At 46.8% G+C, this 17,390-nt stretch overlaps 1 protein-coding gene across 1 annotated transcript in view; it reads left to right on the top strand.

Moving 5' to 3' along the window:
• The window catches only part of RPH3A (rabphilin 3A), a 66,158-nt gene that overhangs the window by 37,083 nt on the left and 11,685 nt on the right, over positions 1-17,390 (top strand). The window contains exons 5-14 of the mRNA XM_055549707.1: positions 367-496; positions 1,956-2,042; positions 2,189-2,360; positions 4,330-4,368; positions 4,467-4,619; positions 6,363-6,449; positions 8,973-9,035; positions 10,874-11,113; positions 13,438-13,517; positions 16,630-16,704. Of these exons, the coding sequence (XP_055405682.1) occupies positions 367-496; positions 1,956-2,042; positions 2,189-2,360; positions 4,330-4,368; positions 4,467-4,619; positions 6,363-6,449; positions 8,973-9,035; positions 10,874-11,113; positions 13,438-13,517; positions 16,630-16,704 (1,126 nt within the window). The remainder of the gene's footprint in view (positions 1-366; positions 497-1,955; positions 2,043-2,188; positions 2,361-4,329; positions 4,369-4,466; positions 4,620-6,362; positions 6,450-8,972; positions 9,036-10,873; positions 11,114-13,437; positions 13,518-16,629; positions 16,705-17,390) is intronic.

Below are 17,390 nucleotides of genomic sequence, written 5' to 3'. Positions count from 1 at the left end.
GATGAAGAGTTGAGTTGAAAGCGCAAGTTTGAGACCCAAGTGAAGACATTGTGTAGACGATTAGATAAAAAGATCTGGAGTTCAGAAGACAATGTCCCTGGAGGAGGTGACAGGAGAAAAGATTAAAGTTCTTAATCTGAAGTTAGTAGAATAGATAGGCTTTGGGGTACAGGAAAGGGGTTCCATGATGTTCTGAAATATATCAGAATGTATGTACCTTTTTTCTGGGGAGTGGCCCAATTAGTCATCATCAGATACTCAAGAATATGTGCCCCAGAAAAGGTTAAGGCCATCAGCCAGGTATTGAGGGAGATGCTGGTGGTCCCTGGTCCTGTAAGGTCCATATAACCCTGACTCTGCTTCCAGGCGCCTGGTGGACCGCCTAGAGAACATGAGGAAGAACGTGGCCGGGGACGGGGTGAACCGCTGCATCCTGTGTGGAGAACAGCTGGGGATGCTGGGCTCCGCCTGTGTGGTGTGTGAGGACTGTAAGAAGGTACCATCTCCCTCCCCTTTCCTGCTTCCCTGCACATCCCATGCAGAGGGCCTAAGCCTGGGGTCCAGCCTTTTGGGGGCCTTTGCTCTTAGGGATGGAGCTTGGGTTGATTCCTTCTAGCATGCTCTTGTGCCTGTGCATGGTTCCTCCCCTAGATGTCATGCTGACCCCTCTGTCCCCTTGGAGCTCTGCTCCATACAGGATGACCTTGGGAGAATGAGGCAGAACATGAACTGTCGTTGAACCTATGGGTATTCTGGCTCAGCAAGATATTGGTCATCCTAAAGAGCATACTGGGGGACTTCCTGGTAGTCTAGTGGTTAAGACTCCGTGATTCCACCACGGGAGGGTGCAGGTTCAATCCCTGGTTGGGGAACTAAGATCCCATGTGGCCAGAAAAAACACAAAACTGCTGGGCTTATGCCTATACATGTGTACATGGACAGCATACACAGCATGCTCTACCCTGGGTTACAGTACAAGCCATTTTAGAAAGCCTCTCTCTAGCCAAGTTAGGCCAAGTTAGACTTTGGTCTTCTTAAGCATTCACTCTTTTTTTTTTTTCCAGATGTCTTGACATGTACTATTTTTAAAGTCTTTATTAAATTTATTACAATATTGCTTCTGTTTTATGTTTTGGTTTTTTGGCCATGAGACATGTGGGATCTTAGCTTCCCAACCAGGAATCAAACCCACACCTCCTGCATTGGAAGATGAGATCCTAGCCACTGGACTGGCAGGAAAGCCTCAAGCATTCACTCTTGGGGCTTGTATGCTCTCCACCTTGTACCCTCTGCTCAGGTTGTCTGCACTTGACCATTCCAGGACAGAAACACAACTGTCCTTGGGTCTGTCTGATTCCCAGGAAAGGAATTCAAAGGAACAATCCAGCTGGAGAGATCCATAATATCACCTGAATATTGGGGGAAGGTTATCTACTCCAAAAAACCTGCCTTCTGTAGTCAACTAGATAGTGAGAATTTTGTGACCTGTTTGTTTTGATTGGCAGGAAACTCAGCCAAAAGTATAATGTTCCATCGCATAGTCACAGCATTTATTCAGATAACTTCCTTCTTTGTAAGGAGTTGAATCTATAGTCATAGTCTAGGTTGTCTCCAGTTCATTTGGGAAAGAAAAAAGAAATAAAGTAAGAAACAGATAAATAGTCACTCTTTAAAAAATTATGTCAATGATCTCCCTGGTGTGGATGCTGAAAACTCAGGCCCCACAGAGACTCTTGGAGAATCCCTGCGTTGAGGGTTTGGGAATGACTCCAGTTCTTGTTATCAGAAATCAAGACTCAAATTAGAACTTTATTCTAACTGCCTTGATCATGGGAGGCAGGTGAGGAACAAGGGAGAATGGGGCTTCATTGCCACCCTTCCCAGCCATTTCTGATTGCCAGCAGTTCCGAGCCTGACATATCTTAAGTGTGCACTGGGCTGTGTTTTGTCTCCAGAATGTCTGCACCAAGTGTGGGGTGGAGACCTCCAACAACCGCCCACACCCTGTATGGCTCTGCAAAATCTGCATCGAGCAGAGAGAGGTGAGTGGACGGGTCCCCTTCGGCTCCTGGAGCCTATTGTGTGGGTGCTCTGAGGACAGGGAGCAAAGTGGAAAATTAGCATTCATCAAGACAGGAGCAATAGTGCTCAGCTGCCATGACTTCATCTTCTACCTCTCCTCCTCCAGGTGTGGAAGCGCTCTGGAGCATGGTTCTTCAAGGGCTTCCCCAAACAGGTCCTCCCACAGCCTATGCCCATAAAGAAGAACAAGCCCCAGCAGCCAGTCAGTGAGCCTGTGCCCGCTGCCCCTGAGCAGCCCACTCCTGAGTCCAAGCACCCTGCCCGGGCTCCAACTCGAGGTAGGAAAATACAGCTGCTTCTTTCAGGACCAAGGACAGATCTTGGCTAACTGGTCTACCTGAAGGGTGTCCTGACATCATGTCTATGTTTCTGCCCAGCTGGTGGATAGCCAGCCAGCCTCTGGGCTTCGGTCTAGAACTCCTATGTCCCTTTCACAACTCACTATGAACCCTTATCAAGAGAGTAGCACAGGGAACTCTCCAGCAATGCCAGGCTCCCAAAAGGCTTTGTTGTCATCCCTGATGGTGTATTTAGAGGTACAGCAGAGATGGAAGTCAAAATTAGGAACTAAGAAAGACTCCCAGCACCAAAATACACACTGGAGTCTGGAGGACAGGGGATTGGAGGCTTGCTGAAAAGGCCTTATTTTCTCCTGATATTTCTTATATCAATCACCAGCAAATCCAAAACTGGACTAATTAAAAGTGAAAGATGAATAAAAAGGAAATTAGCAAAAAGAAAATTACTGCTACTATGGATATTATCACTATTATCTATTTTTATTAATTATTAAAATGATAATAAAAGAGTGACAAAACAGTAAAAAAAAAATGTAACCTCAATAGAACACATTTTAATTTAATAAGGCCACTAAGACTGACCACATAAAGCTCTTGCAGTACTTTTGATGAAGTGATAAAAACTGGTCTGAACGACAATTCCAGAGTTGAGTGCAGGCGGTACTTCTGAAAGGAAAGTTATAGTTGAAGGTCGCCAAAATTGAAGTGCCCAATCATAGGTTCTCAAGGCACCCAGTAACATGTCTGACACTCAAAAGGCACTCAACAAATACTTTTATCCTGGCAAGGCATGAGCAATTTCTGCTCTTTGCAGAGACTCACCAAACTGTCAACATACTCTGTAGCCCTGGGTTTCCATCACTAGAGCATCTTTCTCCCTGGTTAAGCGTTACTCCCTCTAAGATGAGAAGACTGCATAGCATAACTGTCAACATTGAATATCTGAGCCCAGGAATACCTGAATTTAAATTCCAGCTTTGCAGCCTACAAGTTGTGTTAGCTTGGATGAGTAATCTAACTTCTCTGAAACTCTTTCCTCATCTATAAAATGAGGTTAATTATTCATGGGGTTATTTTGAAGATTAAATGAGATGCTACAGGCATACCTTGTTTTATTGCACCTGCTTTATTGCACTTCACAGTAATTGCAGTTTTTCACACACAAAAAAATGATTTGTGATCATTTTTTGGTCTTTGATGTTACCATGGCAATTGTTTTGGCATTTTTTAAGCAATGAAATATTTTTAAATTAAGGCATGTACATTTTTTAAGACATAATGATATTTCATAATAGATTTAGAATTATGCCCATGATATGAGCTTTCAATATTCTTTTAACAAGCAATTACTGAACACCTAGTGAGTTCCAGGCTCTGTTCTAAGCCCTAGGGAGTCAGTGAATGAAGCTGATAAAATCCGTGCTTTCATGCAATTAAAGTTTAGTGGGACAAACAGATGCTCAACAAACAGCTAATGCAAATACAATAAATATCAGGTACTTATAGGTGCCTGGAAGAGAAGTGAAACAGGTAGAGGGGATAGAAGCTTCATGTTGGGCAGAATGGTCAGAGAAGGGCTGTCTGAAGAGATATTTGGGAGAAACTGACCAAGGTGGTTAAAAGTGCCCATAAAATCTTTGGGAATATCGCTTGCAAAGGGCTTGAGGTTGGAGCATGCCTGATGAATCCTGAGGAAAATCAAAGTAAGTGAACAAAGCACATTCTAGAAAGAATACAGAGCTGATGATCCCAACTCATTTGCAAAGGAAATAATGTGATATTGTAGGCAGTCTCTACATTAGAGGGGAAGTTGGGAGAGGAAATTTAAAATTTTTTTTTTTTTAGCTCTGAGGAATGGTGGACAGACCCTTTTGTGAGCTCCTTAAGTGATGCCTCTTCAAAAACATCAAATACATACCCCTTGTCAATTTTTTCTCTCTCTCTGCAGGTGACACTGAAGACAGGAGGGGCCCAGGTCAGAAGACAGGTGGGTTCTGCTGACTCTGTCTTCTACTCTGGGGACAGGAGTCCTTTCCCCCATTCCTCAGGTGCCCTTTCTGCATTCAATTCATGCCTTCCTTCCAGGCCCTGACATGACTTCTGCTCCTGGGCGAGGAAGCTACGGGCCTCCTGTGCGCAGGGCCTCTGAGGCACGAATGAGCTCCTCTGGCCGGGACTCAGACAGCTGGGACCAGAGCCATGGCATGGCTGCTGGGGACCCCAGCCAGAGCCCAGCAGGTAAGAGAGTTGGGCAAATTCGGACAGGCTTCCTGGAGGAAGAGAATCAAAAGGAATGGGGAGGACAGTGTTTTATCCGTTTATTCATTGGCCATTGGTAGACATTCAGTGAACACTTGTTGAATGAGTGGGTGAGTCAATGGATGGATGAACAAAGACCAAAATGAACAACCAAACAAGCTGTGCTAATGCAGGACCCTGAGATAAGACCTGGGGATTAGTTAGTCCCAGCCAGAGGTGGCCAAGTACTTTCTGTTCTGAGCATTCAAGCATCTCTCCTGTGAAAAAGGTTTCAATTCAGGACTTACTTGGTGATCCAGAGGTTAGGACTCAACAGTTTCCATTTCAGGGAGCATGAGTTTGATCCCTGGTCAGGGAACTAAGATCCCACAAGCCACTCAGCATGGGCAAAAAAAAAAAATCATAATAATCAGGATTTCCCTGGTGGTCCAGTGTTTAAGACTCCATGCTTTCAATGCAGGAGACACGGGTTTCATCCTGGGTTGGAGAACAAGGATCCCACATGCCACAGGCTGCAGCCAAAAAAAAAAGGATTTACTATAAAGCCTATACATTTTTATTTCTGGAAATAAAAGTTATACATTTTTTTAAAAGATGTAAATTCAGGAAAAGTAGGATCCAGCTCAGTGAGGTGAGCGAGGACAAGGGAATGTCTTAGCTTCTGGGTATCAGGATCTGCTATGTGTATCATCCACATTTGATCCCCCAGCAGCTCAGCAAGAGGCAGTAGCGCCTAAAAGTCTCAGGTAGACTCCGGAGATCAAACACCTGACTTCAAACCCTGGCTCTGCTGCTAACTAATCAGGAGACATTAGGTGGGCTCCTTAACCCTTCTGTGCCTCAGTTTACCCATTTGTAAAATGGAGCTCATAAAGCACCTACCTCACAGGGTGTGAAATTAAATAAGTTCTTATAAATAAGCCATCAGCCCATTGTTATCAAGTGGGTAGAGTTATTGCCTGCATGAAGCATCTGACGTTCAGTGAGGGTGAGTGACCAGCCCAAAGACACACAGCTTATAAAAGGAAAATCTGGGATGCAAAACTAAGTCCTCATGAAGATAAGAACAGTCTTTCAGGACTTACTTAGCCATCCAGGGGTTAAGACTCAACGCTTTCACTGTAGGAGGGGCACGGGTTTGATCCCTGGTTTGGGAACTAAGATCCCATATGCCACAAGGTGCGACAAAAAAAAAAAAAAAGAAATCTGCTTGACACAAGTACCAAAATAAATTCCGAATTGATTTTTAAAATCTACCAGATGTTGAGTGTTTACTACATGCCAGGCACCGTTCTGAGCACTTTGCATGTATCGTATCATTATGTGTCTCCACCACAACCTTGTGAGCTAGGTACTGTTATCCCATTTGACAGATGAGGAGACTGAGGCCCAGAGAGGACAGGTCATTTGTGCAAAGTCATAGATGTTGGGAGCAACATCACAGAACCTGGGCTTTTCAATACCCACGTTGCTGCTGTGACTTGCTCAGGGTGATCTAAGTACTGAAAGGAGAGAACACACTGAGGGGAGGAGTAGAAGGTCTGAAAGAGCCAAGAATGTCAGGGAGCTACCTCCAGTTCATACCCAGAGGACCATACCTTATGCCAGCTCACCAATCCCAAGCTTCTTCCTGCTTTGACTGCGTGTGTGTGTGTGTCTATGTGTGTGTGTGTCTGTGTGTGTGTGTGTGTAACATGACAGGCTCTTTTCTTTCCCCTTCAGGTTTGAGACGGACCAACTCAGTCCAGGCTTCTAGACCTGCCCCGGCCTCAATGCAGAGCCCGGCACCTCCCCAGCCTGGGCAACCAGGTACCTGCCACCCACTTGCCCACCCAGGTCATCACTCAGCTGTGACCGCAATACCTCCCACTTTTGCTTGCAGAATCCGCTGGGCTTTCTGCAAAGCTGCAGCCACTGCCAAACTCTAAACTCTTTCAAGACCCTTAGAATGAGTAGTACTAGAATAGAATGAGGCTGGGAGCCCAGCATGGGTGGGAGGGGGTGGGTAGCATCATATCCACCTAAACGCAAGAAGTGCCAGTACTTCATCCCCCAGTGTGTTCCACCTTCCAGTACTGTCACTCCGCTCTCAATTCTCACCACATACGTCTACCATCTGCCCTCTTGTTTCCTTAACATTTGCTTCAAATTGACCTCCTTTAAAAACATAACTGAGAGAAGTTGTTATCATAAACTCTCTCTCAAGGAAAATTTAAGGACCTTGGACTTTAACAAAAAGGCACATGTTCTCAGACAGGTATGTGAGATTCAGGAAGAAATAGTGGCAAGAGGTAAGTAACATGAGAAAATTTGAGCACATTTGGCTTGTATAAAAGAATGGAAATAATTCCTAATAGGTGCATTTAAAAAGCTGTTATTTTAGGTACTTCCCTGGTGGTCCAATGGCTAAGACTCCATGCTCCCAATGCAGGGGAGCTGGGTTCAATCCCTGGTCAGGGAATTAGATCCCACACGCTCAACTAAGACCTGGTGCAGCCAAATAAATAAATAAAATATTTTAAAAATTTTGTTATTTTAAAAGAAACCTATAATAATGGGAAACCAGTATTCCATACCAGGAAAAAAGAGAGTGTATTATTAATAGTTTGCTAGGGCAGTCATGAATATTCATTGGAAGGACTGATGCTGCAGCTGGAGCTCCAATACTTTGGCCACCAGATGTGAGGAGCCAGCTCATTGGAAAAGACCTTGATGCTGGGAAAGATTGAAGGCAGGAGGAGAAGGGGACGACAGAGGATGAGATGGCTGGATGGCATTACTGACTCAATGGACGTGGGTTTGGGTGAACTCCGGGAGATAGTGAAATACAGGGAGGCCCGAAGTGCTGCAGTCCATGGAGTCTCAAAGAATAGGACACAACTTAGTGACTAAACAGCACAAAGGGCAATCATAGCAAATATCACAAGCTGGGTGGCTTAGAATAAAAGAAATGTATTGTGGCCCAGTTCTAGAGGCCAAAAGTCCAAAATCAAGATGTTACCAGGGTTGGTTCCTTCCATGAGCTGTGAGAGAGAATGTGTCCCATCCTCTCCCCTCGCTTCTGGGAGCCTCAGGCATTCCTTGGCTTGTAGAGGGAGCTTCACATCATCCTCCTTCCATGCTTGGGTCCTGTGTGTCCAAATTTCCCCTTGTTATAAGGGAATAGTCATATCAGATTAGGGCCCAGCCTAATGACTGCGTCTTAACTTGGTCATCTGCAAAGACCCTCTCCCTAAATATTCACATTCACAGGGACTGGGAGTTTGGACTTGAACATCTTTGGGGAAATGCAATTCAACCTATTGTGGAAGCTATTATAAAAATTAGTATACTGGGTCTTCTCTGGTGGTCTAGTGGTTAGGAGTCTGCCTGCCAATGAAAGGGGACATGGGTTTGATCCTTGTTCTGGGAAGATCCCACATGCCATGGGGCAAATAAATCGATGTACCACAACTACTGAGCCTGTGTGCCTAAAGCCCGTGCTCTGCAACAAGAGACACCCAGCAATAAAAAGCCTGCGAACAGCAATGAAGAGTAGACCCCACTCACCACAACTAGAGAAAGCTCACACACAGCAACAAAGACCTAGCACAGCCTATATTAAATTATAATTTAATTTATAAATTAAATAAATCTTTAAAAGATTAATGTACTGAAGATAAAAGAGCGCAGTGATATTCTCAGTGCACTGGCCTACTGAAGGTTTGGAGCCTGAGGCCTGTCCTCTTTTGCTTTTTCAAAAGGGACACTTATAAAGACGTGCTAAAGACATAGAGAAGTGTTAAAGAAAAGTAGCACCGCAGTAAGACTTTTCCCATGATGGGATCAGTATCGAACCAATGGAGCCCAGAATGGCTTTCTCACTGTGTCATTGAATGTTATTTTTATTTCATGCCCCAAACCTGTGGCTCTCTCCCACATCCCAAGCTTTGGAAATGTAGAGAATCCTCTGGACTGGTAATGACCCGGTAATAATGGTGGACACAAAGCATGGACTCGCCTGTTACCTTGCAAGTGATTCTTATTTCATTAGTTCATTGACCTCATAACAGCCAGCAAAACGTGAAGAGCAGGTATCACCAACCGCGCTGGTGATGGGAGGAAGTGGGGAGGAAGCTGAGATTCAGGAGGGAAGGACTGGGGCTTGAAGCTAGGCCTGTCCAGCCCCAGGATCCCTGCAGTGGGACTGTTCCTGCACCCTGGATACCTCTGCACATCATCCACCACCCCTGGGCCTGTGTCTGCACCGTGAAATGAGGAGGGCTTGGAGCAAACCCTCAAATGATGCCGCCTTCTCTGTTCCAAGCTTCTTTCTCTCTTTGCCCCACTCAGGACCCCCAGGAGGCAGCAGACCTAGTCCGGGGCCAACGGGACGCTTTCCAGATCAGAGACCAGGCAAGTGTTCACTTCTTTTTGTGCCTGTGTGGGTGACCACCTCTCTTTCACTAATTGAGAGAGAGAGAGAATGACAGAGACAGAGGCGGAGATAGAGAGAGCAGGGGCTACAAGACATTGGCCCATACTGCATCCTGAGACCTAGCTGATGATCTCTAAGGGACCCCCCAAATTCTAAAACTCTAGAGAGTCCGTACTAACATTCGATGGACAGAAAATGACAATACATTCAGTGGTTAAGAGCACAGGCTGCCTGGATTCAAATCACTGCTTCTTCACTTCCCAACTGTGTGACCCTAGGTAAGTCACTTACCTTCCCTGAGCCTCAGTTTCCTCATCTCTAAAATGAGAATAACAGAAAGACCTACCTCGTAGACTTGTTGTGAGGATTAAGTAAACCGAAACATAGAAAACCTTAGCACTCGGCCTCTGACCATCACCTGCAGCCCCTGGGCCTGTGTTTACACCTGTGAAGTGGAGGCAGGGCAGTGCTTGGGGCAAACACTCAAGTGATGTCGCCTTCTCTGCTCCAAACTTCTTTCTTTTTTGGCAAGATCACTCCAAGTGACAGTGATTATTGCATGGTATATATGTAACAGCCCCAATCAATACAACATGTTCACTGCTTGCTAATGCACCAGGTACTGTGCGATGGGCTCAGTTCCTCAGTCGTGTCCGACTCTTTGTGACCCCGTGGACTGTAGCCCACCAGGCCCCTCTGTCCTTGGGTTTCTCAGGCAAGAATCCTGGAATGGGTTGCCATTTCCTCCTCCAGGGGATCTTCCTGACCCAGGGATCGAACCCGTGTCTCCTGCATCGCCTGCATTGGCAGGTGGATTCTTTACCACTGAGCCTCCTGTGCATATATTAGAAAAAAAAATGTTTAAATGATAGCTATTACTTTGTCAACAAAGGTCCATCTAGTCAAGGCTATGGTTTTTCCAGTGGTCATGTATGGATGTGAGAGTTGGACTATAAAGAAAGCTGAGCACCGAAGAACTGATGCTTTTGAACTGTGGTGTTGGAGAAAACTCTTGAGAGTCCCTAGGACTGCGGATATCAGTCCTGAATATTCATCAGAAGGACTGATGCTGAAGCTGAAGCTCCAATACTTTGGCCACCAAATGCAAAGAACTGACTCATTGGAAAAGACCCTGATGTTGGGAAAGATTGAAGGCGGGAGGAGAAGGGGATGACAGAGGATGAGATGGTTGGGTGGTATCACTGACTCATTGGACATGAGTTTGAGCAAGCTCCAGGGGTTGGTGATGGACAGGGAAGCCTGGCGTGCTGCGGTTCATGAGTGACTGAACTGAACTACTATTTGAGCACGTTCAGGTCTTAAAATTCCCCATTTTGGGGATGAGGAAACTAAGGCTCAGAGACAAGTCACTTGCTCCAGGACACACAGCTGAGATTCCAACCCAGGCTGCCTGGCTTCAGAGCCCACACCAGTGAGCGCTCTCAGTGAGGTCTGTTTTGCCTCCATCTGAACCAGCCCACGGGGCTTGTTATAAAGCATAGATTCTAAGGCCCCATCACAGGGCCTTTAGATTCCAGCTGGGGCCCAGGAACCTGCATTTTTGCAAACCTTCCTTGGGTGGCTTTGACAAAGGCGACATTCTGAGATCTGGGGAGCAGCGTGATGTGTGCCCCCGCACCGTCCAAGGGAAGTGACAGTCCCCCATTGCAGAGCAGTGGGTGATTCTGGTGCAAAGCTTGACACGCACCTGGTTGGTGCTCATCACTCGCATAACCCTGCAGCAGTTGTCGTTGCTAGAGTTCCAACACAGGGACTCAGCTGCCTCTTTCTCACCCTTTCCCCATCTCCCCTGCAGAGGTGGCTCCCAGTGACCCTGACTATACAGGGGCCGCCGCCCAACCCCGGGAGGAGAGAACCGGGGGAATTGGAGGCTACTCGGCAGGTGGAAGCAGGGAGGACCGAGCAGGCCACCCCCCGGGCTCCTATACCCAAGCCTCTGCGGCTGCTCCCCAGCCGGTGGTGGCCCCGGCCCGTCAGCCCCCACCCCCTGAGGAGGACGAGGAGGAAGCCAACAGCTACGATTCGGATGAAGCAAGTAGGTGACTCGTAACAGAGGGGTGGCTGAAAAAGTCGCTTCAGTGCTCACCCCCTGGGAAACAGGAATGGCTCTGGGGACAGCCCTGTATATCCCAGCCCCCCATAAACATATTAACCAAGTTATAAAAATACAAATTTGTGTTACTAAATTCACAAAATGACATCAGCTTTCTAAAGTATAGGTGCTATATGGTTTTTTCATCATTGTAAAACATACATAACATCAATGTTACCTTTTACATCATTTTTTATGAGTATAATTCAACTACATTCACAATGTTCTGCTGGGTGATTTCCTAGAATTATCATATGACCCAGCAATTCCACTCCTAGGTGTATACAAAGAGGCATGCGTTTTAATGGTTTCCCACTCTTTAGTGTGTCTTCTAAAAGTCATTTTTTTTAACCATGATTTAAAATTTTCTGGTATTTCCTCTTGCATCCATCCACACGATGATTTATAAAGTGTCGACTCTGTGCTTCTCTCACTCAAAGCTTGAGTCCCAAGGGGACACACACACACACACACACACACACACACACACCCCAGTGGCACTTCTCCTGGGTGTGGCTGAGTGCTGCAGGGGAGAGCTGGTGTGGCCCTTGTGAGCTGGAAGGAAGCACAGATGGGTCGTGTCTGGACCTGATTCACATTATGGGGTTGGAGGGACATTCCAAGAACCGCTGGTCAGACGGGGAGACTGGACCTGCTCCAAAGAAATGGACCAATGGCTGTAATCGGTGGAATGGCTTTGGCCCTTCAGGTTATCTCTCCTCATTGTAAAAAGGAGAGTAAATACTGCCTCCCATGCGGGGCTGAGGGGAGGGTAAACTTAGTTACCTCCTGAGAAAGGACATCGAAAACCAGAAATCATTTTATATAGTACAAAACACACACAAAACATTTTATATAGTACAAAGTACAAGTACAGGGTAAACTGAGGTACCTCCTGAGAAAGGGCATCAAAAACCAAAAATCATTTTATATAGTACAAAACACCCATGAGGAATTATTATTATGCAACATGCGCATCAGAAGTAATAATAGTTATAGTCCACACTTGCTGGGCTCTTCTTTTGTGCCAGGCACTTTTCTAAGTGTGTTACGTGCATGTGCTCACTTTAACTATCCCAGTGAGTCTAGGAATAGTCACTTTTCTGATTCCAATTTCACAGATAGGGAGATGGGATCTCGGAGAGGTTCAAGGGCTTGTCCTAGTTCACATGGACAGTGAGTGGAGGGGCCGACGGTCAGCGTCAATGCTGCAACAGATCGGAGGCCAGACCTGGAGGAAATATCAGCCGTCCTGTCTCCCCCAGGGGCCGCGGGGCTGCAGGCTTGGGGGAAAGGAGTCTCAGCTGTCGGCCACAGGCTGCTTCTGCTCTGGAAAGGCGCCATGTCTATCCCACCTTTTGGCTCTCGGAATCCTGGCCCCTCTGCCCAGAGCAGTGACCACTGCTCCTTCCATCCACCTAAAGTGTCTCTTCCTGACCTGCCAAGCCTAGACTATCCCTCCCAGCCTATGTATGTCCCTAATAGGAGATGTCCTTGATGATTTATAACAAGCCTGTCTCTGTATTTGGCTCCCTCCCTCACTCATCTCTGTATTGACAAGTATTTATTGAGCACCGACTAGGTGCCCCTAAACTATTATAAGTGCTAAGGATACTGTGGCAAAAAAAAAAAAAAAAAAAACAGACAGACAAGATGGCTGATCTAATGGAAATAGCATTCTAGTGGAAAGACACATAATGTACCAATGAGTTGATTTCAAACAGAGACAGAGCATGGTGAAGGAAGTAAAATAGGGTGAAATGACCAAGTAGGTAGCTGCTTTAGATGGAGCAATCAGAGAGGGCTTCTCTAAGGAGGTAGCATTTAATTTAAACTGAGAAGTGGATAATGAGAAGTCACCAGCCACAGGAGGATCTAGAGGAAGTGCATTCTAGACACAGGCAACAGCAAATGCTAAGACTCATTTATTCCTTCGGCAAGTAAGTGAGTGCCAACTGTGTGCCCTGTGCTGTGCCCAGTGGGAACATAACAGTGAACAAGACAGTCACAGCCTTACCCTCATGGGGTTCTCAGCCTAGCAGATAGAAGTCATTAACTAGGCAATTGCACAAATGATTAACTGATCATAGGTGTGCCGAGGGCTCCAAGGAAGAGGAGGGTCTATGAGGATGAGAAGTCCAGATAAGTCTTCCTCTGCCCTGTAGGCTCAATGCCTATCCCAGACTGGGCACATGGTTGGTGGTCAGGAAATGTTTGTTGAACGACTGAATGAGTGTCTTCTTGGTGCCTGCCTCTGTCCTCTTCAGCCACCCTGGGTGCCCTGGAGTTCAGCCTTCTCTATGACCAGGACAACAGCTCCCTGCACTGCACCATCATGAAGGCCAAGGTGGGTGAGGGGCCAAGCTGGGGACCGCTCAGTCTGCTCTGGCATTTCTAGGGGACTTGGGGAGGGCATGGGTTATTAGGCCTGTCTCCTTCATGGCCTTGTCTGTCCGTGACAGTGACAGTAATGAGAAAAGCGCAGGAACTGGCCACGGCTAATTCCTTTCGGGGAGGACTTGCTGTGGGGATGGTCCGGGAGGGGTTTTACTTAACTGTATCTGCCTCCTGGGAATGAAGGCAACCAAGCTTCAAGGGCAGAGCTGAGACCTGCCCCATCCACAGCCGCTGGAGGGCACTGCAGAGATGTCACCCGGGAGGCAGTGACAGCCGATCTTGACAGCTGACAAGTCACTGAACAGCTCCTTCTACAGATGTGGCTGTCAAGCGGGAGTAGCAGACAGTCAGGGGCCTATTGTTGCAGATCGGGTGCGCTAAATTACCTCAATCGTGTCTGACTCTTTGCAGCCCTATGAACTATAGCCCACCAGGCTCCTCTGTCCATGGGATTTCCCAGGCAAGAATACTGGAGTAGGTTCCCATTTCCTACTCCAGGGGATCTTCCGAACCCAAAGATCGAACCCACATGTCCTGTGGCTCCTGCATTGGCAGGCAGATACTTTACTACTGAGCCACCTGGGAAGCCCTGTTGTTGCAGATACAAGGACAGTCATCTGGCCTTCTGGGGGGGTGGGAAGGGCAGACCAGGTTGGAAGAGCATCTCTACACTGCAGGTTTCAGGGGCAGTGAGCCGACTCCACTCTAGTCCCCGAGGAAAGCTGGATGATGCCAGTGCCAACCCCAGGAAATATTAAAAACTAACCAGGATCTCCCCTGCCCCAAGTCTGGTCTATAGAGAACAAGCAAGGCTCAGGAACCAGACTTCCTGAGTTCTAACACGAGCTCTCCTGCTCCTAGCTGTGGGACTTGGGGGAAGTTACTTAACCTCTCTGTGCCTTGGGGATAATAGTAGAGCCTCTCCCATAAGGGCAATGGTGAGTATTATACAGAAGGTAGCTGGGTATTCCAGTTTGCACAGATGGTCCCCATTATGCCTGTTGCCTTGCTAAAATACTTAAGAACTCTCCTTCCCACTCACAAAATGTCCCAGTTTGGATGATCAGTGATGTGTGAAATGCTTAACACAACTTCTAGATCAACAGACCCAGGTCACTTCTTCAGCAGGTGTTTAGATGCACTTACACCCCACCCCCAATAACACGGTGAGGTAAGGCCCTACATTATCTTTTTTAATTTTCACAGGAACCTCTGAGGAAGAGATTATTATTAGCCCCTTTGTACAGATGGGAAAACTGAGGCTTAGAAAGTTAAAGCCTGAGGCTACTCAACTGGTAAGGGATAGAGCTGGATTTGAATCCAGATGTAATGGCCTCCAGCTTCAGAAATGGGAGAAAGCCACACCATGACAGCCCCCTTGAGACAGGGGCTTAATGACTTACGGGCTAGGTTGGTAATAGAGACAAGAAAAGCATGTGGAAAGTGTTAGGGAATGGTAGTAACTTTGGTAAACTGGTATGTTTACCAAACCAACATGTTCCCATTTAAATTTGAAAACCACAACATCTGCTGATTTGCAAACTCACAATCCAAGCAGACATTCCAGAAATGCTTATTAAATAGCTACTGTGTACCAGGAACTGCCCTAATGCTGGAGAATGTTAGAATGAGCGAGAATAGGCTGTGCTCTCATAAACTTTGTTCTAGAAATGGATAAGAAACCATCACCTGAGTATTATTCGGGCTTCCCTGATGACTCAGCAGTAAAGAATCCAGCTGCAGTGCAGGAGACACAGGAAACCCAGGTTCCATCCCTGGGTCAGGAAGATACCCTGGAGAAGGAAATGACAACCCACTCAAGTATTTTTGCTGGGAAATCCCATAGACAGAGGAGTCTGGTAGGCTACAGTCCATGTTGCAAAAAGTTGGACATAACTGAGTCGCTGAGCACTCCTGCACACACGAGTATTATTCACCCTCTGGGGCTTTCTACAGATTATTTTGTCCCATTTAATCTTCACAACAAACCTATGAGGAAGGTTCCATCATCATTCCCATTCTATAGATGAGGAAATTGAGACACTTGCTCCGGTCACAGAGCCAGGAAGAAGTGGAGCTGGGATTTGAACCAATGTTGTCCAGCTCAAAAGCCTATGCTCTTACCCACTAGGCTCCCCGGCCAGATTTACCCCTTGCACCCTACTTTGTGGCCTCCTGTCCCCATATAGTACTAACAAACACTGATCATACTTAACTTATGCCAGGACCAGAGCTCAACCTTCACAAATGAGAGCTCCTTAACTCCTCCAAGAATCCCATGAAGCATTGGCTGTGATCAGCCCCATTGAACAGATGGGGAAACTGAGGTTCCCAGAGATCACAGGATGAAACACATGAGATTGGATATTAGTGCTCTAAAAGGAGACCGTGGGAGCCCAGAGATAAGACACCTCCCCAGCCAGGGCCTAGGGAGTAGACAAAATGTACCTGAGCCCCAGGAATTTTGGAATTGCTCATACTAACAAGCCCAACTTAACTCCTATCCCAGACAGACTCCTTTCCCTATGGTTTATTTGAGCCCCATGTCAGCTCTAAAAGGGACCAGACAGAGACTGTGATCTCCATCACATGGATGGAGAGACTGAGGTCTCAGAAGCGAGTGAAGAGGCCAGGGCCAGAATGCAAGCTTCCTCTCCCTAGCCTTTTCTCCTCTCCCACCCATTCTGGGACATGTCCTTCCATCTCAGCAATAACAATCCAACCTTGATGGAGCACTTTCAGTGTGCCAGGCACTGTGCCAAACACTTTACAAGCGGGAATGCATTTAGAGCTTACTAGTCCATGACACATCCCATTTGACAGGTGAGGAAAATGAGGCTCAGAGAGGTTAAGACACTTGCCTAAGATCACACAGCCAGTAAATGGCATGACCAGGCTTTAAACCTCATCTGCCTGATTCCAGTGCTCATTCTGAGATGCTGTATTTCCTTTCTCTTTCTTCAGAGGAGGAAGCACACAGGGTGGACCGATAACTGCACATTGCCTTTGATAGCTGAGTAAGCCCTCCCCAGGCCCTCACACCATTGCCTTCTTTCTTACAGGGACTGAAGCCCATGGATTCGAACGGCTTGGCTGATCCCTACGTTAAGCTGCACCTCCTGCCGGGAGCCAGCAAGGTACCATATGGCCTGGGCCTCTCGGCAAGCCGGGCACATGGGCTCTGGAAAGCACCCAAGGTTCCCAGCTCAGAGCCTAAAATAGCCATATCTGCCCCCAAGCCCCCACTTCCCTGATTGGCAAAGTCCTTGCACGGGGTAAGGCATGGGCCAGAGCCATCCTCCTTCAAGAGGCAGGGGCTCTGCTCATTTCTCCAACTCAGAAACCAGGGATCCAGTAGACAAGCAGATGCCATGGTTATGCCCTGACCTGCTCAAACAGCTATAGTGACTCCCCAGTGCTGACCATGGTCATCTCCCCCACCCATTTTGTGCCTCAGCCAAACATCTCTCAACAGGGATGAACAACTCTCTCCAGATAACTTGAGAAAATATTCTATCATTAAGAGAAAATGGGCCCCCGTCCCTCCTACCTTTCTCTCCCATTCCACCTCACCTGCTGATCATTATTTTGCTCTGGGGAGGAAAAGTGGGATTAATTCTCCTTTCTTTGGATTGACCCCCTCAGAACACAAGGCTGGAAATGAAAGTGTGCCTTCTTGAGTTTTATTTTTTGCTTTGTGTTCATTTGACATGAATGTCCTAAAAACAAAGCTGACTATATACTTGGTATCTACTATACACGTGATCTTAGGAAAACGCCTTTTCAAAAATTTCTGTAAGTATCAAATGCCCCATAAGACAAA

Source organism: Bubalus kerabau, chromosome 16 (assembly GCF_029407905.1).
Source record: "Bubalus kerabau isolate K-KA32 ecotype Philippines breed swamp buffalo chromosome 16, PCC_UOA_SB_1v2, whole genome shotgun sequence".
Classification (NCBI taxonomy): Eukaryota; Metazoa; Chordata; class Mammalia; order Artiodactyla; family Bovidae; genus Bubalus; species Bubalus kerabau.
Note: the sequence above shows the minus strand (reverse complement) of the source record. Positions and strands in the feature narration are given on the sequence as shown.